General features: G+C 44.0%; 1 protein-coding gene across 1 annotated transcript in view; it reads left to right on the forward strand.

Moving 5' to 3' along the window:
• The window catches only part of col13a1 (collagen, type XIII, alpha 1), a 106,852-nt gene that overhangs the window by 29,328 nt on the left and 55,260 nt on the right, over positions 1–22,264 (forward strand). The window contains exon 3 of the mRNA XM_071901924.2: positions 19,297–19,304. Within this exon, the coding sequence (XP_071758025.1) occupies positions 19,297–19,304 (8 nt within the window). The remainder of the gene's footprint in view (positions 1–19,296; positions 19,305–22,264) is intronic.

A 22,264-nucleotide genomic window follows, 5' to 3' on the forward strand; every position in this document is an offset into this window, starting at 1 on the left:
TTTAGACCCAGCCATCCTCCTCAAACCGAGACAAATTGCACATCCCATACTGTAGCACCATCTTGGCGGCCGTCTGCAGCGCTTCGGAGGCCTTTGTTTCAAGGGCTGCTGGGTAATTTGCGGCCTGTCGGAAATGTTTGGCCGCGGTTCACAGGCTGTCCGTGCTACTGGAATGGAATGGACTCTGGAGACCGGAGAAACACAACCACCTGTGTTTAGCAACAGGTTCATCTCACTGTCGTTTGAACTGTATGTGCGTGTGTGTGTGTGTGTGTTAGGGTCACTGACTGTGCCTTGTAGAAAGGAGAAACTGCTGTGAGTATACAGACATCAAACTCATCCATGTGTCCCTGGTAGATCACCACTTTAAATATGAAATTCTGTTTTTTAGCTTATTCTGACTATCATACCATACACCTATTTGACAATTTATGCCCAAAAAACTGACAAAAAAAAATATTTTCTTGTGTTTTTATATCGAAATCTCATTACTTTTACTTCTTGGAAAACATAAAATCTTTAGTGGTGACTTCATCGTGTACCAGGAGGCGTTCATAAAAATTCCAGCCAATAAAACCATCACAGATTTTTGAACAATCCCGCCCCTCCCATCACATGAACCTGTGCTTCTCTTCCTACCTGTTATCCCATTGGTTTACATTTTCGAATGATCCCTCCCCAACATCCCATTCCAGCAGGAAAAACATCACATTAAGGAAGCGAGATGCTCTCAAAATGTGGTTTCATTGTGACTTATAACACTAAAGTGGGGCCAGGATGTTGTCATCGCACATAAGCTCAGGAGGCCAGTCAGAGGATGATCCAGCTTCTCAGCCCAAACTCTCTTCACATCCTGTACTGTTGGAAGTAAACCACATAGGAAGTGAGTCTTCCACATCCAGTCTGTTTTCCAGGTTGTCCGCATCCTTGCAGTCAAAAGACTTGGACCCCGTGTATGATAGATATTACGACTTTATATCTCGGCTTATTCTCACGAATGCAGTCACAATGACATAATTGCATATTGCATTTTATTATGCAGAATGAAAGACACAGGGATGCAGTGGAGGGTAAACCCACCTAAACTCACTTTGCCCTCCGTTTTATTTGCAGAGTAACAGAGTTTACCACCTTTTTAGGCTGACTCATTCATAGTATGCATCATAGAAAGTTGTCGAGATGGGACAATATATTTAAATTCAATATATCCTGATACAAAAATGTGACAATATCATGGGGCAGAAAAATGTATCTTGATATTCCCTCCATTTTATTCTGCTGTAGTAATCACAAATGAGACGCTTGACCATCAAAATTTCACAAACTCTCCATCCAAATTATATTATTGTCACTTTGTAATGACAATTTTAAATTGTTGTTTACATTCTAGCAGCCAATTCCATCGCTAGAAAGATTTGTGGCTCAGAAATAAACTGAATTCTGCACAGACTTTGTTGTCATTGAACTTTTATTTATTACATCGTATCATGGTTGTATTGAATCATGAACCCCATATCACGTATCGAATCGTATTGTGACATAAATATATCGTCCCATCCCTAGTAAGTAGTATCAAACTGATATAAGTTAAACAAGCATAGGGACTTTGAAAGGGGGGAAAGCAATGCTAAATATCAATGCTTTTCTGAAAATCTAATTGATTTCTGTTTGTCTTGGTGGTTGTTTGCCGTAGTTTACCCATCTTTTTTATTTTTCACTGTATCACTGGGTGAACATACACATAGGGGTTAGGCAGCCTTGCTCAGGAGCACTTTAGCAGCTTTGCCCCCTGTCAGGGATAAAACCAGTGACCCTGCAACGTAACACGAGGCCTCCCAACCCGACCCGCTGCCCTCAACTCTAAGCCCTTAACCTCCACCGCACCTCTGAATTCTTTGAATCAGAGCTTTGGAATATGGACTTCTCATCTGCGAGGCCCCAGTATTTGCCGTCACGCTTGACCCTCCTGTGACTGTTCACGCGTGATGACATGGATATCCCAGATTATGAGGCTTGGCGCTACCGAGGGGGGGTTTGGACGACCGCTGTGCGGCCGCGGTGGCTCAGTCTCGCTCCAGCGAGCCAAAATGGATGCCGTGGCTTCCCTGCCCGCAGCACCGTGTCAGCGGTCCAGCGGTGCGACTAGAGGCGAGGGTGGTGGTGTTTGGTCAGGGGGTTCTACTTGGCCGATCTGAGATGCGGGGACACACAATGGGCACCGTTGCGCACGGGCTCCAGTTTTGTTCTGCAGGTAACAATTGAACGGCAGATGGTTGATCTGAACCGACGTGGTCAGCACTTCTTCAGAGGGAGGCCCGCCGCTCAGATCCCAGGCCTTCCCTTGTCTGGAAACCCTTGGATTTTTTTTTAATTATCACCCCCAAGGAGTCGGCTGCAATTTGGGATTGTTTTATTGGATTTCGAGGCAGGCCCGAGGTCCGTGTTTTTAAAACTTTGAAGTCTGTAATTCCTGGAAGTGCATGACCAGTGACCACCTCCAGGTCTCACCCACATGTTCAGATACACATGGATGGACGTACACACACACACACACACACACATACACATACTGTTTTTCCATCAAAGCAATGATGTCATGTTTTTATAAGAAGGCTAAAAAGTACAGCAGACAAGGCAGATCCGTTGGATAATCAACGGCTCAAATCTGTAAAACTGACAATAAAATTGACCCTCAAATTACCCGCTGATTTCAGGCTATTCTATCAACTCAAACCTGAAACTCCACAATGCGACACATTGTTAAAACATCTCGGAGCAATTCAGATGCACTGGTTCCCCTTCTGACAGCCCAACCAACCCTTTTCACATGGGAATCCCAAGTTTCTTCCTCTTCAATGAGGGCAGATTCCTTTTTAGAGAGAAGCTTAGCCCGGGGGCTTGCAGCGGTCTGAAGTTTGATCCCCGTGGCTTGTGAGTGGCGTTTGTCCAAGCCCTGGAGAAGGAGAGGAAGGGAGGGAAGGGAGAGGGGGGAGCATGTTTTTGTGTTTTCTCTGAAGGGTTGCCTCACTACACACACACACACACATAGACTTTTTGGAATGCCCTAGAGCAAGTGTTCTGTGGCTGGGGAAGTTGCGAAGGGGCGACATGGCTAATTTCTGCTATGGATTGTGAAAGAGTCCACATCCCCCCTTTTTGAAATGGGATTGGAGACAAATAACGCCTGGTCCTTGTTTAGTCATGTAGGATAATGATTTTGGAGTGTGTGTGTGTGTGTGTGTGTTTCAGGGCCAGTTTGTCCTTGGAGGTTGACAAGCCCTAAAAGTTTATTATGCTCTTTGCAATGTCAAGGGGGGCAGTCTCTTTGTGTATGTGTGTTAGCATGGCATAAATACATATGAAGAAGTGATTTAGACAAGCTCTTAACAGATCCACTTTGGAACATCATAACACGGCGCGCAGAAACAACATACATGGCCTTTTCGCGTACATACATGTGCATCTGTGTTTGAGCTCTGTGGCAAAGCTTTGTACGCTCCCCGTCGCTTCGCTGTCCCACGGTGCAAGAGATTAATTTTTCCATCATAGGGAGGGTGTGTTTGCCAAAAAACCTGATTTCTATACCATCCTCAGAGGATAACTGTTTGCTAGCTTGACCGGTGATTCATAACCTTTTCAGAGCCGTGGCGTTCCACCAAGCATTTGACAGATGGCGGTGTGCTGGAGTTCAACATCAACCCAAACTACCACAAAATGTTCACAATATGATATGATGGCATGGTAAAAATCCATATTAAAACAGCTTTGGAAACTGGTTTGAGTTAATATCAGAAAGAGATTTAGGTCCCGATTCCCAAAAAAATTCTCAACGTGGGGTCCGGGGACCACCAGGGGTCCTTGAGGTGGTTCCCAGGGACACAAAAATCTCCAGCAAACCAATTATTGATGATCAGGCTCATGCAGTCTAGCACTACATGGTCATATTAGGAGGAGCAGCAGATAGGCACTGTTGGACGAGGCCGAACATGCATTATGCTGGAGAAACAGAACTCATTTGACTGAAACAGATTTACTCTATATGACTAATATAGTTTATGTGATTGCATTTTATATATATGTTTTGGGATCAAAGTTTTATTTCATTTATTTACTTGGTGTAGCAGTAATAAGTCTTCACATACACTTACCGGCACATATCACATACACATATACACCCATAGATTACATATCCATATTGTTATGTTATTACATTAAGTCACAAAATTAGTTTTGTTTACCTGCAGCTGCTCTGCATTCCTAAACATATTCTAACCTGATTAGGAGATTATATGTAGACACTAATTGTACACATCTAGCTATTTCCAGCAGCAGCTTTAGCTCAGTTTTGGCCTATAGTCTGGTTTAGTACTAGGATGGCATGCAGAGGTGCACAGTTCCATCTCCATCGTGTGTGTGTGTGTGTGTGTGTGTTTGGCCTTAGCCTGGCCTTTCTGCAGATCTTATAGGCAGATGTGTAGGAAATCCCATGAAGATCACACAGCAGACCTGTCTATGGAGATGGGCGGAAGACATCTGGAAACAGACATAGAGTGGTGATGTGTTTATGTGTGTGTGTGTGTGTGTGTGTGTGTGTGTGTGCGATAGAGAGAGAGAGAGAGAGGCAAAGAGAGACTCATGAAGAAAGACGAGAGATGAAGGCAGACCACAAGGAAAAGAGGGTCAAAGCAAAAACATGAGGAGGAAGAGAGATCTCAGAAAAAAGTGCGACTGCATATTTGTCTTGATGGAGTAGATTGTGGGAACTGCTTCTGTTTTTGTATTAGGGTTCAACTGTTATGGGTTTTTGGACTGCAGCTGCTGATAGCTGCTATTTCGTGCCCATATTCAATATTTTCAGATTTGACCATTTTTTTTTTTTTTATATTCACCATTCTCCCCAGATTTTGCATCAGAATGTAGTATGTAATATTGTGTAGTATTGATCAATTCTACAAAAAATATGTGATCAAACAAACTGCATCATATCCATCATATCAGACACTGATAGGACCAGATCTGACAATACCGGCTTTACGTATCGGTCCAAGCCTTTTACACTTAATGTACATTTTGACAGTTCCTGTAATACTGCTTGTTAAAAGAAGACTATAAAATTTCATTAGGTATATCTACACTACCTGCACACTCAGATCCCCGCTGCTGTGCTCCAGTGTGCTTGGATTATGGCAGTAAAATGTCTTTGGTGTCCCTAACTAAGCCGCATGGGTCGTCACGTGTCACCGCTCCGGTTTACGAGCCTCACACGCCAGATTATTTCTGGTTTTGCCCCACTATTTCGGTGGCAAATTTCCTGTTGGGGGTGAAGAGGGAAGGATATATAAGAGGTTGGTGGTAATGGGATGAAGGAATGTCACGAAAGAATGTCTTGTCAGTCATAACTCCACCAAGCTGGAGGTAAACTTTTCTCGTTTCTGCGGCCAGGGCTGTTTTTCTCATTTGGGGAGCTGCTCTGCACGAAACCCGATCCGCGCGTGTGATTTGGCTTTTCACTTTGTTTGTCTTTGCAGTGGACATGCCATCCCTCATCAGTCATTACTGTTTATTTTGATAGGCTGTTTGGGAAGGAGAGCTGGACAATTGATTGGGCACCAGCTTGAAGGTTTGCTACAGGGATTACAATGCTCTCCTGTGTCGCTGAAATCCTCATTTACAATATGGCTGGCAATGATACAGCACTGTCACGTGAAGGAATAACAAGTACAGATTGTGTACAGTTCCACAGCACATTCATGGCGATGACATATAGACCGAATGATCAGTTTATTTAAATGCGATCTCAGTTCTCTGGCTCCCTAGTTCATCAGCTGCCTTCATGTCTTGGAGAATACAGTAATGTTAGCAAACATAGCAAACACAGCATATTGCATACACTGTACATACATAGAAGCAATGCCTATACAACAATGTCATTTATTATAAAACACGTGTATGATCATGAAAAGATTTAGCTGTATATATATCACCATACATCACTATATAGCAGCAGTCCATGCAAACTGATGAAGAACCCACAAGAAAGTTCTTCTGTCATCGAAATTCATTTGCATGCGTGAACAGGAAGATTCAGTTGAAGTTCAGTGTTAACTATAATACAACTTTTACTTCCTTTCATTAATTAGATACTGCTCAATTCTATTCTATTCTAAAGAACAGACAAGTGATGTAGTTTGATAGCATACAGGTAGAGGCTTTGCAGTTATGTCACAGTTCTAGCAACCATTTTTGGCACCATCATGGAGGTCCATTGGAGATGGCTTTGTCCAAAATATTTAACAACCAGGCTAGAAGAGAGAGACCTGAAAGATTGTTGTGGTGTGGGTCAATTCAGCACTGTTACAAGTAAAAGTGAATAGTCTGCTGAGGTAGATTTGTTTCCAAATTGAGGTCACAGTGTCAGAGTAAACTGTTTTGTCTTTAGCTCTAGTCTCTCTAGTTGTAGCTTGAGAAGAGTCCGCTCAGTGAACAAACTGTTGGTTTTGGGCTTTGTTAGCTAGCTACCTAGGCAGTAGACTAGTTTGGCAAAGCAACCAATGTTAATATTAACATGCGAGGACTGGCCACTACTAATGCCAGCTTCTACTAAATATGTGTTTACAACTGCACAGTGCTGGTTAGCTGACCAGTTTGCTAGCTAACAAGCTGCCATTAAGCACAAAATCAATCAGATGGATCAGTGGTGAAATGAATCAATTCTGTTGAGACAGCCAAGTCAAACGTTTAGAAACGCAAACAACTGTTAAAAGCCACTGTTGCCCAAGAGCAGAGGACCTCCAATATGGCTGCCAGAGGGTGAGTTCTGCCACCTGAAAGCCCTCTATAGAGTGAAGTGTCTCATCCCTAACTGACTGACCTGAATTTGTCTCCTAAAGACCTCAGAGCTGATGCTGTTTTATGTGAAATTCTGCATTTCACTATTCTCCAAGAACAGTATTTGATCATATGTCTTTGCGCTTCCATTATATCCACTGTAAATGTGGGTATCACTTTACACGTCAATACAGAATTCCTCTGTGCTATTTTGGAAGTGATTGTTTACACCCATCACGTCTCCGTGTGTGCTTGATTCATTTGTTTTGGACGGGGGGAGTCCGACTGACTAATGCCTCCGATGACAGCTCCCAACCTTAGCCTGGCCTTATGACATTCAGGTGTCCCGCTAATGACAAACGGCAGACTTACTTATGACGATGGAGGCCTTTTCTCAGCTCTGGACATTGCGGCATGGCTTAACGCCTGGCCAGACCGATACATGTTTGGCTGACTGTAGCACTCATAGTCATGGTGGACTTTGGTCGAGCGTTAGACCGATATATCAGGCCGATATTGGCCATATATTAAAAATCAAGATATTAGCCAGTCAGTGTAGAGTTTCCCATGGTCTAAATACCATGTTTCAGAGGTCTTTCTACCCATTTATGACATGAAAATGTTCAAATGTAAAGATCTTAGGTATTGCACAAACTATTGGCTATCGGCATGTTTGATCCAAAAATATCAGGATCAGTAAAAATACCAGTATTAGAGTTTCAAGGAAGAGTTTTAGTGTCCCATGGTCTAAATACTGTTTGAGGCCTTTACATTTTTTGGGCATGAAGATGAAGATATTGAAGATGTTGAATATCAGCTATTGGCTTCAATCCAAAAATATCTGTATCATATTGGCCTTCAGTAACCCATACTGGACCCTTGCTTGGCGTAAGGTGTGAGAAGGGATCCGGCGGTGGGTAGTGGGCGACGGGGGGCGGGTTGGTTTGTTGCCGGGATGTTATTTCAGAGAAGCTGAAATCCAAGCTTTGCTGCGGTCCTAGCATCAGACTGAAAGGGGGAGGTGGGGGGTTTAGGATGAATCTCAAGCTCGTCTTTCGGCTTCGCGGAGCCACAGAAACACATCAAGGACTTGGGTGCACATCGGTGGCCAAATGTTCACAATTCAAGCGTGGGGACGTCAGAGAGGCGCTCGGGCCTTGGGTTACCTCTCAGTTTCGGAGTTCTGCCCGAGCCTAATGACAACTAGCATTATCACCACCATCTCTACTCAAATATCGAAAGGTTCGCCTGATAAAATCTCTAGAAGCGGTCAAATATTTTCATTTCTTGTTTGCTTCGTCTGATTCTCTTTCGTTTCCATCTTTCTGTGTTAGTACAATTCAGGTTTGTACCCCTTCTGATTAGAGCCAGACCCCTTTGGTCCCACTTTAACACGTAAGACCTGTGATGTTTATACTGGTGGATCTGCTTTTGTAATTAGCCCAACAGGCAAGAGCCATTAGAGCGAGAGCCCCCGTTTTAACACGAGGAACCAGTGTGTAGTGTGAGGCTGGCCAAGTGCCAAACTCCAACAGCACACATGGTAAACGCATTGAGTTCCTCTCCATTTATTTCAGCAATCGCTCTCTCTCTGTCTGAGCTTCTGTTTTAATGGCTTGCGTGGCGTAGCGTGGCGAGATGCTGCCATTTCTTCTGCCTGGTAACTCCATTTAAGAATGAGCCGTCTCTTAAAATCCACACAGCACCTCATTCTTGAACTTGGCAGTAGACCGAGTTATGAATCGAAGTGGGGAACAAGCCTCCGAGCTGGTGGTCCTCGGGGAGATTTGACGTCTGTGATATTTCACATTAGTGATGTGACAAAGCTGAGCTAAAAGCATTTCACTCACTCACCACTGTAAGATGACAGAACGGTCTGCACACGGGGAACCTGAGGAGACCGAAACCAGCCTGTTTTGGTTGTTTTAAGACCGCAGGGTGTCAGGAAAGCGACTAATTGCCATGTAAAATCCATGCTGTGATTACATTTTTCGGAAAATTATGATGTATGTCAGCGGCCCCGCGCCGAATAACATTGCAAATCGGAGTCACAAGTTGAAAAATGTCGGCTCATAAAAATTCCTGCAGCTCACAGTTGCGCTAAATTTGTCCGAGGTGCGTTAAAATCCATTATGTAAGCTCAATAAACAAGAGCCTGGACTGCACTGAGCGTCAACTCCCTTTTCATTTTGCACACTCATAAGTCTTTATGATATGAGAGGAAACGTCAGTATTGTGTGTCGCCAAAACTGCTGATTTGTGACAAAACATTTGAGGCCCGGTTATGAACGCAGGCTGAAATGCGATATCTCACGGCTACCTGTTGCTATAATTTACTGACTGCACTTCTCCTTGTTTGTTTTCATAGGGCTGTTTTTACAAGACCCCACCAATAATTCATGCACTAGGCCCAAAAAAACAATAACAGCGTCTAGATAATGTCTCGGATCACTCGTCAGAGGATACGCATATATACATTAGGCCTCAAAAGATGGAGGAAGGGCAATTTGTTGTTTTAACCTTTGCCGAGATGCCATTTGTCTGGGGTAAATAATGTGCTTGTGGGTCATGAAGAGGTGGGCTTTCCCTCACATGACGCCCACTGTCTCTTGCTAATGTGTGGCTTAGAGGAAGAGAGTGGTGCCTTGATACTGTTCACAATGCAGCGAGCTGTGTGCTGCGCATGTGCCCGGCCTATTATTAGAAGCTGCTTTCTATAGGCTATTGAGAAAGTGCGCAGGAAAATCAACAAACGTTAAAGCCAGGGTTCATGCACATTGGAACATCTGGAAATGTATAGACAAAGAACTTCCAGGTCTTGACAAGTTTGGAAATGACACAAAGTTTGGAAAAAATATGGGAAAATGTAGTTATACTGTCCTGATATACATACAGACTGCACCTTTTCTGTGGTTTAGACCCCATCATCTCACATATTCTGAGATTTGATGCTGTGAAGAATAATCTTCCTCTATCTGTGTAAATCAATTTGAACACCAAAATCTTCAAATAAGATTAAGAAAATAAGGTCTTTAAGTATGGAATTTTGAAATTGAAACTGAGTAGGAACACTGTAAGGCTTTATGAATTCTTCATATTGTATATAATATACTGTTGACATACTAGTTAAAGTGTATTTCATATAAGGAACTTTCTTTTTTCCTACTTTCTACTACTGCCCTACTTTACTGTATGTGAACTGTCCTTAGCCTCATGCATCCTTCCAAGTTTCTGGATGTTTTCACTCTACTCAGTCTTTAATTTACTTTTTGTTGATGTGATTCGTTGACGTCATTCTATATTCGTGACATTGAAAGATGAGGCGATGACTAGATTCTTTATTGGGAGAGGAGGCATGGCGAATAATCCGAGCGTAATTACCAAATCAGACAATAGGAAATTAGTGAAGACACTCGTCATAGTTTCCCTATCATCTATCACGGGGTCTGTTTGCTTTATTAATTTGCCGTTGAAGCTTTGCATGCCGCCGCGTCCGAGCCAAATCCCTATCCATGGAGAGAGGGACGGTAGATATCATCCTCTGGCATGACCTCGGCCCGTTAAAACCTCTCCACCCATCCAGCGTTTCACTTCAACTCCCACCTCAGACATCCGCCCGCCCCACCCTGACCTTTCAGAGGGAAACGGCTCCAAAACCCACAGGACACGTTTGAATACATCTCGCTGATTTTAAAACCCAGAGCAGATGAATTGCTATCTCCGTTTCCACGCGCTGATCCATCTCTCTCTCTCTGTCTGACTTCCCCAAAGCGATGCCGTTTCCTTTCGCCGGTGACATATGGCGAAGGAAGCGCCGGCTGGATGACATATTGGTTTTCATGACAGAGGGCCCGTGGACTTTTTGAAGGTTATTTAACAGCACAGGGGCCCCTCTTGGGTTACAGCGTGGGAGGCGGGCGCATCCTCGCTGAAGGCGTTGAGAAGAAGCCTTTTCCGGCGGCTCTGCGGGTGAAAACCTACACATCTTTGTTTTTTTTTTACACTCTGCAGACTCCCCCCTAGTTTTCTCTCATGTCATCACTCCCTATTTAACAGTGAAGCGGTCATTATCTTTGCTGTCTGCTGGGTCTGGCAGCTGTTAATAGAGTCTTCCTCCTTTTGAGCGATGGCTTATTTGTTCAAGATAACCTGAATTACCTGTCGGTAGCTCAAGTTTTTTTTCTTTCAGATCCTGGAAATCAGCTGACCTCAATCTGTTTCCTAAATCAGTGGTTCTCAACGTGGGGTCCGGGGACCACCAGGGGTCCTTGAGGGGGTTCCAGGGGGTCCCCAGCAAATTGATGAATTGTTAAACTTCACCGTTATTTAATTTACAAGAAGTTAACACAATTAGAGAATGTAGAAAAATGACTGTTTTGATCATAGTTTCACTGTTATCTCTCTACCTGCAATACAGATAGTCTTGGAATTCTGGACAAAATCATATCTAACAATAAAGATATTCTCAGATTTGGGTTCGAGACACAAAATCACATCAAATGGGGGTCCGTGGCCCTAATGTTATATATATATATATGAAAAAGGTTGAGAATCACTGTCCTAAAAGACCGCCTTCTCTCGCCATGAAGGCAAATAGATTTCTTCTCCTTCCACAGATCTTTTGTGTCCCGTTCATTCCTGCCCTGAAGGTCTAACAACAGTTCACCGTGTACAAAAGCAAAAACCCCATGTCAACCTGAATAAACCCTCAGTGCGTCTGAATGCAACCCCACCATTAAGTCAATGAAAGAGGAGCCAGGCCTAAAGGCCCATTAAAAGCACTGGCTTGTTGCAAAAAAAAAGGCCTGACTGTGCATTTCTAGCGGTTAGGTGAATTAGCAAGTCAGGGAAATGTAACCTAGTATCCCCGGGGCCCTGATGTTTAGCCTCATTTCTTAATGATAGACCCTGGGCTTTATTAGTTTCCAAAGTACTAAGTAAAGTGTTTGTCGCATGGGAACGTGGAACGAATGCAGCGGCGACATGACGTATAGGATGTAATATGTAGTAAATATAGTATGTCTTTCATCACTCGACGAGCTGATCCACAGATACATGCAAGCACGTGAGTCGCAGCCTCTAATGGGAAACTACCTTACCCATAAGAGTGCATTCAAATAGATCCAGCTCACTCAGAATCTGTAATTGGGAACTTGGATTCTGCCGGAGCCGCAATTCAGTTCTCGCTGTTAAGTCTGTGATTTGAAATAGAGGGAAGTATAGTGGATGGTGGGAAAACAAAGGCAAGATTTATGCGCTCCCTCCGCTTTAAACCACCAACTTCAATGGATTTGTGCCGGGAAGCTTTTCTTTCTGTCCAGACTGGAGTGGAACTGTTGAAGTTTTTTTAAATGCGTGCCTTTCCCCATCCCCCCCCCCTCCTCCTGAGAGCAATTTTGGAGAATAATGGTTAAGTCAGGTTAATAGTGGCTTTGCTGGCACAAACACAATGTCGTCTTTGTGGCGATCTGCTGTAAGAGCCGCTGCGTAATTATTTAATCCCGGGGCTTAGTGGCGTTGTTTTTTTGTGGTCCAAGGGTTGTTGGAAAATATTCTAGTCTCCTTCCAAAAGGATTTGGCCTGGAGAGCAAAACAGCTACTCAGTCATTTCTCCCATTCCGGGATTGACAAGGCACTAAACGAAACCGAATAGGGGGATTTAATGTAATGAAATGAGATGTTATTTGCATATTGCATGGTAAGGACAGGTTGTTGGACTTGTATTTGCGCTGAAACATTACATATCCGGTATAATTCTTCCACGGCTGTAAACGAATGGGACTTTTACAGCCAGCGCATGGGCATTTAAATAGAGAATACTGCATGTCGCTCCCCCTCCCAGCCCTAAAGCATATTGGCTCCACGGTCTGGGTTCTTTACCCGAGGCATCACATCCCACGGAGACTAAAGAAACAAAACTCTTCCACGAACGAGACTCCCAGCCTCTGGCCGCGAACCAGCTCCTGCAAAATAAATGACATATAGGAAATCTGACTGGATGTGTAGGCTTGTGCTCCAGAAATATCCACCTTCTGTCCCACAGCCAAAGCAATATCACCCCTAGAAATTCAAAGTGGCTTTTCAGCAGTATTAGAAAGCATCTTTTCATAAAGATTCGCCCGCTCCCATCCCTTCACGTTTGACATTTTCTCATTGCATGACATCAGCCCAGTGTGAGCCAAAGACATCACAGGCAGCTTTAAAAGCATGACTTCATGTTTAACAGGGCAACAAAGCTACGAGGGCTCCTTGGGAATGGGTCGACTGTCTTGTATATGGGTATGTGGAGAGGATGAGGATGAAGAATGAGGGCCTTTGTCCTGACTCCCTCTGGTTAGCTGTCTACTGTTCAGGACATTGAATCTTTTTCACGAGGCCTCTCTCTCTTCCCAGGACAGGTTGGAAATGAGCAGAGGGAAGGGGCGTTTGATGAACTGTTAGTTTGTCCGGATCTGATATTTTTGTGGAGCGCTCGGAACCCAATATCACCGTTGTTAGCGTTTATTAGTTCCCCTGTGGATGCAGCGACAGCAGAGGAGCATGCAGAGGACCACGGTATTTCATTTTTTTCAAGGGAGTCAAACTAACTTCGCTCGCCTCCCTCAGAAGGCTGCGTATCCATTTTTTTTTTATTTGGAAACTGAGGGGCTTTATGTGTGAAGGGGGGGGGGGGGGGTTATATGCAACAAAGGCATGAAATTTGAAGAATGATTTTTCCAGATCTCAATAAGGGGTGGAGGAGTTTTCCCTCGCTGTGACAGAAGTGCAAAAGTTCAGTCTGTTTTATCCTTCGACAGATACACACCCCTAAGTAAATCCCCTCTACTGTTTGCACAACTGCAGCTGAAAAAGTGTGAAAGTGAATTTACGCAGCAGAACCCAATTGGCTGTTATTGCAAAGTATTCTTTTCCCCTCCAAAAATCAGGAAATGTGAATGGTACGACTTGAGAACCACACGATTTAGACGGAGTCTTCTGTCACCATATCTTGAGGTGAAACTCTTGACGTCAAAGTGGATTTCATTTTTGCACAAGCGCCAATAAGATCTCAATGCATCATATTGTTTTTATAAGGCCACACCCACCTCACCCCACCTGTGCAGTTCATCAGGCAACTCACAGCTGTCCATTCTTGTATTAGTGTGCAATCATAATCTGTATTGACTACTGCCAAATCTGGAGTATCTATGCATATACTGTATAGACCTACATTCTTCAAGGGTCAGACTTGCTGAAAGAATAGAGTTATTCAAAAACATTCAGATCCTACAGAAACTCCAAATATTAATAATACTAATATACTAATACTACTAATAATGATGTTTGTTTTTACAGGTTAAAAACAGCATATGCTTCACAGCACATTGCCCTTGCATCAAAAATTCACTCATTCAAATAATTTTGACAGTGAAAAATCTCTTCAGTTCAGTGAAATAAACATAAACAGATGGGGTCATCTTGGCACTAGAGGTGGTGCTATACTTTGAATCAGGGCTTTTGGGCTTTCATTTCACAAAATCCAAATGAAAGCAGTCTTATTGCAGCAGAGCGTATTATCACTGCACTAAGGCTTCATAGTGCCTGTAGACTAAAGCATGGAGTGTCCCCTACTGGTCCTGCAAAAAACCGTCTAGCAGCAAACTCATTCTCTCAGTTTGTCCATCACAGTTGACCAGCAAAGCCTTGCACATGGGTACTAGCTTTGTAACTGTAAACACAGGAAAAGGAGGGTTCTTCAAGGGTTCTTTGTTTAGGGTAGTGGTTCTATATGAAGACTCAAGAACCGTCTGATTTGTTAGAATAAAGAAAGTGGTAAATCACAATAAAAACCCAGTGTAGTGTGGCTCTTAAAAAGCTTTCAGTACTGCTGATTTAGAGTATTTCATGCATTGTAAAAGAGTTCTTTAAAGTCCAATAAAGGTCCTATGTGCTACCAAGACCTTCTTTCTAGCACTATTAAGGGTTCTGCTATGGTACAAGCCCAAAGACCCATTTTCTGGTACTATATGGAACCATTTTTGCTAAGATTTCAGAGATTTGAGGGCCTTCGTGCTGGTTCAGTTAGGCTGTACCATGTAATCACAATGCCAAGGGTTCAAATCCAGCCCAAGACCTTTGTCACATGACATTTGCCTCTCCCATCTTTCCTAAAACTGTCTAATTTTTCAGCATTAGCTTCAATATTGAGTTTTACAGTGCTTTTTTCACTCTTTTGGAAAGCGATATTCCTGTCAACTTACAAATATGGAGCACGACATGGCCACTGGGGCATCGCTTTTATCTTACAAGGCTAAACTCGGCTTTGATATGCTTCTGGCAAAGGTCCATTGTACATGCCGTATCTTCCGCTCGTCTCCCAACGCGGTCCGAAATATTTCCTCGAATCTCTCTGTGGCGCTCACCGAACGGAAGCCTGACAGCCGACACATTCGCACCGGCCGCCGCCGTGTGTTTACAAGGGCAATCGGAGAAGCAGGGAATCTGAGAGAGCGGTGCAGGATAGGGGGGTCGTGGTGGGTTTTGGATCTGGGTATTTTCAGTGCTGAAATTCCGTGGGTTATTCCTGGATCCATATCCCGGGACAGGGATAGTCTCAAGATGGCAACCCACCTGCCCACCACACCAGTGTACTCTTCGTGACACAAAAGGTCAAGTGAGCTGAAAATAAAGGGGATATGACTAGGGTTTGTTTTTAAGTTTGGAGTTATTATAGATGCAGAGCTAAAGGCCATGATGCTGTACTGGTATTGTCATCATTACCTAGTAGAACATTTGGGCACTGAGGGTAGATGACATACTTTACTTGTATTGTATATTCTGTACTTTCCTTTTCCTACCACATCAAACGTTTGATTACTTTCAAATACGTGCAAGAAGCAGTCACTGTCTGTAATGGGAGCAGTAAAGGGGGAGCCGCCCATGAGTTTGCATGTTGGCATGCAACATTAGATCTCCATTTCCGGCCACTTCTAACCAATGCCCTTACATAAGCAGCAACAACAGGTGTTTGCGATACTTGGACACCATTAAGCCCAACGGAGGAGAAGGCTCGGCATACATGATATCAATGCAGTCAAACAACTTCCCTTTTTATGTGTGTGTGTGTTTGTATGTGTGTAAATTGCGTTTCATGTGCTGCCCGCTGCTCGTTGCGTGTAAAGCTTTTGCTTCAGCGGCCCCTTGTCAGGCGCCACCACACAGGATATATTTGAACCCCCTTCCCCCCAAGCCTCGCAAAGTGCCTTTGGATCAAGGTGGTCTATAGATGTCCCCCGAGTGGATCCAGCCAACAGGATGTGATGGCAGGCCCAGAATGCAGCAGGAATCTTGCTTCCATGCTTGCTTTCCCCATTCTTGCATGCAGGGAAGGTTTAAGCTTACGCTTTAGGGACTGGCTCACAACTGCAAGAATAACTGGAACGTTCCCAATGCTTCGCTCCGCCCACCAGTAACTGAGCTTTCATTGAGTGGACCCCACCTTGTAAGCCTTCTTACAAACTATTGGATTTTGGCTGCTTATAATGTGTACCAGCCTGGCTAGCACTTTCACACATGGCTTAATGCAAATGTAGTTTTAGAAACTGCTAGACAGATGGGCCATGCTGCTATAGTGAGCCATCACTAACTGCTGGTTGTTTCTCAACCAGGGCCTCCTGGGTCGAGGGGAAAGAGAGGTCGCAATGGGGAACCAGGTAGGACTGATGAAACGACAACAGTTAACACTATATAACATGTTGTCCTAGTGTAATAACACAGGTGAAGAAAAAGCTGAGGGGTGTGTGTGTTTGTGTGATTGGCTAGTCAAGACCACCTTTGTCGAGTCCAAGTCAATTCCAAGACCAGGTCCAGTCAAGTTCGAGTCAAGACCAGGTGGACCGTTACATGCACAGGTTGAAATCCCTTACATTTTTTGTAGCGCTGGGGAAAAAAAAGAAATGAAACATCAGCAAAATTACCCATTTTCAACATTTTTAGATAGGCAGGAAAAAGTTGATTCAGCGTCCGTTAGTGTCCAAGACCAAGAAAAGTCTGAGATGTCGAAAAAGTGTTGACTGGCATTGGACGGGTGATGACATCAGTGACATTTTAGACATAGTGAGTAGAATATTTCAGTCTGGGATTCCGTGATGAAGCGAAAGTAAAGAAATATCAGCGAGGGATGCCCTATACCCAGTTCCTCTAACGCAACCAAACCTCATCTGTGGGTTCCAGCACGTACTTTTGGCTTGACATTTGCTTGCACCCGGGTCTGTGCGACGAAAAAAGCCCTTGCCCAGTCAGCACAAGCTGAGAAAAATGCCTCCTCAAATTACTAGAAAAACCACACCACAAAAAAAAAACAGGAAAGGAGAGAATAATGGCCTGGTCCAGAGGGGGGGAAATTTGTCACCCCTGACCGCATCATGCTTTACCTCTGGATGTTATTGCTCATGTCAGACTGGTCCTCTGGGCTGTAGGAGTGACTGGACATTCTGCACTCCCTCTTGTCAGTCTCTTTTTTAAAGACTTTGTCACTTCGTCTCTTATTCTGTGGCAGCTTTTGGACGATATTAAAGTACAATTTATGACAAACCTCTTGACTTAAGCCAGTTACCCTCATTTTAAGGTATTTGGAGCTCTTACGTCTTTCCTGTCCATTTAGCACCAGAATGATTACGTGCCTAGCGCCGTTATTCACACTCTTTTTAATTCAAGTCGTCTGTAAAACCCCCCTCTTTTCCCCCTTAACTGTCTAATTTCTTTGCTCCGACTGGTTTTCATTTTACGAGCGGACGAAGTGAATGAATTGACCTGACAGTGGGCTTTCAGGCGGGGGATAGGCCGGTCTGAGGAGCAGACAAAATAAACCTGTTTGGAAGATAATGCCGGGGATTCGATTTGACATTTCGGGGAAGAGATTTGTCATTAGCGATTTTCCTCACCTTGGCGTGATTGACGTAACGGCATCTTTAGTGACCCCCGTCTCGATTCAACAGTAATTGATTTTGTCGGATGACTGGGGGCTCTCTGATTGCGCTTGTAGAAAGGTCAAGGGAAGCGTATTCGATTTTTGGGAGAGGTCTATTTTACGAGGCTGAGTCTGAGTCATGCACTTGGTCTGGCCGTCTGCCCCCCCCCCCGCCACATGTTTTTGATGAGAGTTTTAAAGGCTGGCATAACCTGTACAACGTAACAGGGTAGCCTTTTGATCAGATTTCTCTATCTGGAGCCCCTAATAAACCCAACTACTCAATAATTCATGTGATTTAGATAGTTGGGTCTATTAGAAGAGTAGTTGATGATGTTCTTAGAGTTTGACCAATGCCAATATTTTTGGAATGAAGCTGCCGATAGCCAACATTTTGTGCTGATATTCAGTATCTTAAAATTTGACTATGGTCATGCAGTATTCAGTATTCATACAGTATATCAGTAAGTATTCAGTGTTTCCCCCAGTATGTTATTCTTGTCAGGGTGGAAAAGCCTCTGAAACAGCATTTAGACCATGGGACACTAAAACTCTCCACTGAAACACAGATTAATAAGGATAATAAAACATAAATTAATGCACGCTTATAAGATCAAAATGTTGCATTAGAATCAAATCAGGGCTTCCCATACACAACCAGTGTAGTATTGATCGATTCTACAATAAATATGTAATCAATCAAACTGCATCACATCCATCATATCAGAGGTGGGCGACACTGGCTGGACAATATCCGATTTTTAATAAAAGGCCAATATCAGCCCCATACATCGGCAAACTGATATATCAGTCTAATCCTAGTTCTTGAATCGGACTGAATGCCTGAATGGAAAAAAAGTCTCGCTACTTTGGCCAAGTGTCTCGCATTAATCTTGACTGGGCGTGGAGGAAATTCGTTAAGGAGCGACGCCGGGTCCTCCATTCAGACGGCGGTGTGTCATCTGGGGTCTCCCTCGCTCTTCCTCTCCCTCCATCCATCCATCCCAGGATCGACTGGTAGGCAGACTATTTCCAATGCTGCCAGGGTAGTGAAATGTTTCAAAGTCTCAAGGCTCGCCGCGGTGGGCCCACGCGACTACACTACGGAGGTTTTTCAGATGCACCATGACCCACTGCATTAAGGCGAGGCCCCTGAAATTGATACTCGGGTTTATATGCTTTGATGACCTAACGCGACATGTCTTTGAAAGCGCGGCCCTGGCCTGGCGTTGTCCATGGAATAATCCCTTGTGTTTTGTTGATTATGGAAATAGACAGACCGAACACATCAGTGAGTCACGCTCTAGCTGGGGAATTGAATGTTTGAGGTGAAAGAGATCTTTTCCAAAGTGCACATTTCCTCTCTGCTCTTGTAAAAAACTAAAATTCCTCAGCATCTTTCCGGATACTGAACAAATTTATTAAACTGGAGAATGAAATGAATCATTAATATGTTTTTATAAAACGTAAAACTGAATGTTCTCTCTCTCTCTCTCTCTCTCTCTCTTTCTTTCTTGCAGGACCTCCAGTAAGTAGACGAGATGCCTTGTGTGACCTGTATGTGGTAAAGTGACTGTCTTTTTTTTTTTTGCATTTTGATGTGAAGATCCAGCATCCAGTCAACTGATGTGTGTTGTGTGCACAGGGTATTCATGAGTGGTCATCAGCATATTTTATATTTACATTGCATACTTTTTTTTGTATACATGCATTATGGATTTCTGCATACTTATTATGGTTATATAGGCCTCAAATTGTCCACATATGCTCTGACTGTTACAAACAACTTAAGTCTATCAATCATTCACAATTGTAATTAACATTTTAAGTGCCTGAACTAATGCTAATATGCATTCATTGCACGAGAAACAGTGATTCTCATCTATATGCCATCAACAGCCTGCAGGTTTGGGTTGAGAACCACTGTTCTAAAAGGCCCGGCCAGTAGGAATTTGACATTTGTATAGCCGTGTGAATTTTATAAGCACCTCTGCCAAAATGTCCCTCCCTGGAAAATATGAAGGATAGTTCGTACAGAGGAGGTTTGTAAGGTAAGTGATGTCAGACAGCGAGGCGGATTTTCCACTCTCATACACTCCCATCTCCACTGGAGTTGAGCACTGTAAACTCCAAGGCACGCTCAAATTCCACATCTCCCCTGCGTCTGGCCTGTCTCATGCCAAACGCCTATATCGCCTTAGGATCCTAATGTTGCATCTTAGGGCGAAACGGTGAGCGCGAGGATCTTAGGCTACGTTCACACAGCAGCTAAAGGTGTCTCAACTCTGATTTTTCTCTCACATGTGACACAAGTTTGATGTTTTCTAATCAGTGAATTCTGATCTGGACCACATGGATTCGTGGTAGCAAATCGGATCCCGAGGCTTGTGACTCATGTGTGACTTGTGTTCAAATAAGAATTTCTAGGCATTTCCATGACAAAGAAATTTTGCATTATTTACCTGAGACAGTTGTCATCATTTTGGCACCACCACACCTTGGCTGACTCATCGTTAGCATGGGGACAACGAGAAACATCAATGGAAATAAAGCCCAATAGCCAACTTGGGGAGATGCTTCAATTCAGTCAAAACCGAACCATAACACACATAACCGAAATGTGTTCGAACCATGCAGGAGAAGCATAGGTATAAAACAGATGTGATGTCTCTTCGGCATCACTGTCAGTTCATATTGGTATCAGATAGGGGTTACATCCTAGAATAGATATGAGCAGTCATCCAAAAAAAAAGTCAGATACTTCAGCATTGAGCATGAAGGCCTGCAGTGTGAACGTAGCCTTGGAGAGGGCAAGAGGTATGGAGCACCTTGGGCAGGGTGCACAAATTGGGTACAGATGTTACAGCCGGGTCCTGATGCTGAGGAAGGGTGAAGGTTGTGGCCTCGCTCGGGGCCGTCGCCATGACGGATGGGTCAGAGACACAGACAGGATACCCAGGGTGGGTTTGTCCACCGGGCTCCCAGAAGAAGGCTGTATCGGGTATTTCATGGAAAGTGATGGGGATGAATTACAGCTAAGTTGACAGCGTGATAAGACCGCAGGCCATAACAGAATCACACAGCGCTGTTCCTCTCGCTTATTATACAGTCACTCCTCAGAGCACTTGCTCACTGCTGTTAAGGAAATACTTTTGGAACACTTTTGGCATTCAAAGACAGTCTCTAGTCTAGCCAGCTATACTGCCATGCTCCATCATAGGAGATTTCTGAGAAGTTGGTGTTAAGATAATGTTGAGGTCAATTTTACAGGGAGCAGGAGAGTAGCATAAGTAGTAGTATTTTAACTTCATGAATTCAACTTTTATTTTCTCTGATATGCAGAATTAAGAGTCCACAAGGAGCAATATGGAACCTCACTCCTTTGATAAATCTGTTGTGGTGCACCGGCTCTTATTTTGCCCTTTGACAACAAGAGTGAGGAGATGTGGAAAGGCAATTTGTATTAATTATGTCAGGCCTTTATTTACATAAAAAAAGTTAAGCTAACACAATTACCCGTGTGATTGCAACTGTAAAACGACATGAAATTGGTGCTTTCCTGTTCTCTTGAAAACATAACAGACCATCACTGCTCACAGGTCACATCACAGGGGCTCGGCCCTCTTGGCCCGTGCTTCGGCCATGTGCATGTGACACACTTTAAAATAATCAGGGGTGATGGGAAACGCCCTCTGACTAATGAAACTGAGCAGGACCGGCAACAGGGGACCTTCACAAACCAACACATGTAACCACAATTTACCACTTAGACAGGTATTGCAAGTGCATATTCAGCTCCAAAAAGGGAGGTGGGCATATTCACTGAAGATTAATTGCTAATGGTTTTTCATGTTCAGGTTCGGTCACCCCCATACGTTGCCTAGTTGTTGCCCTCCAAAGTCAGCCGCTGGGTAAAATAATACCAATCAGAGTAGAGCTACAGTAGGTCATACCTTTCTCCCATACATCCCAACTCACTCTTTATTAAGGGGGTGGGGGGGGGGGGGGGGGAGGCTATAGATCCCACGCATGATGGCTGAATACACCCCCCTCCCCCTTTCTCATTCATTCAACGGCACTTTGCCAAATGGGAGCCACATGTTGGAGGGTTACTGTGTAATTCCAATAAAGGGTTTCTTCCGGCGGTAGGTAACCCCTGCCCCCTGCAGACGGCCCCTGGAGACCCTGTAGCTAACGGGCAGGCACCCATGTGCAGTATGTTCACACTCAGCACCTGGCCATGCACCTTCATGCTCTGCCCTCTGACTGCCAAGGTGCTTTAGAAGAAATACTACTCATCTGGCTAGCCAAACAGTAGCCACTGAACTCACTTACCCAGAAGCCTGAGGGTCTGAGCGCAAGTAAATCACAGTCTGAAATTAAGACCTGACAAACAATAAAGGCCAAATGCCGGTGAAATCTGTCTGTGGTGGATAAATCAGTAAGGGTCACCCACCACACTGGCTGCTAACTTTTTGAGACGCTAAC

Source organism: Centroberyx gerrardi, chromosome 15 (assembly GCF_048128805.1).
Source record: "Centroberyx gerrardi isolate f3 chromosome 15, fCenGer3.hap1.cur.20231027, whole genome shotgun sequence".
Taxonomy (NCBI): Eukaryota; Metazoa; Chordata; class Actinopteri; order Beryciformes; family Berycidae; genus Centroberyx; species Centroberyx gerrardi.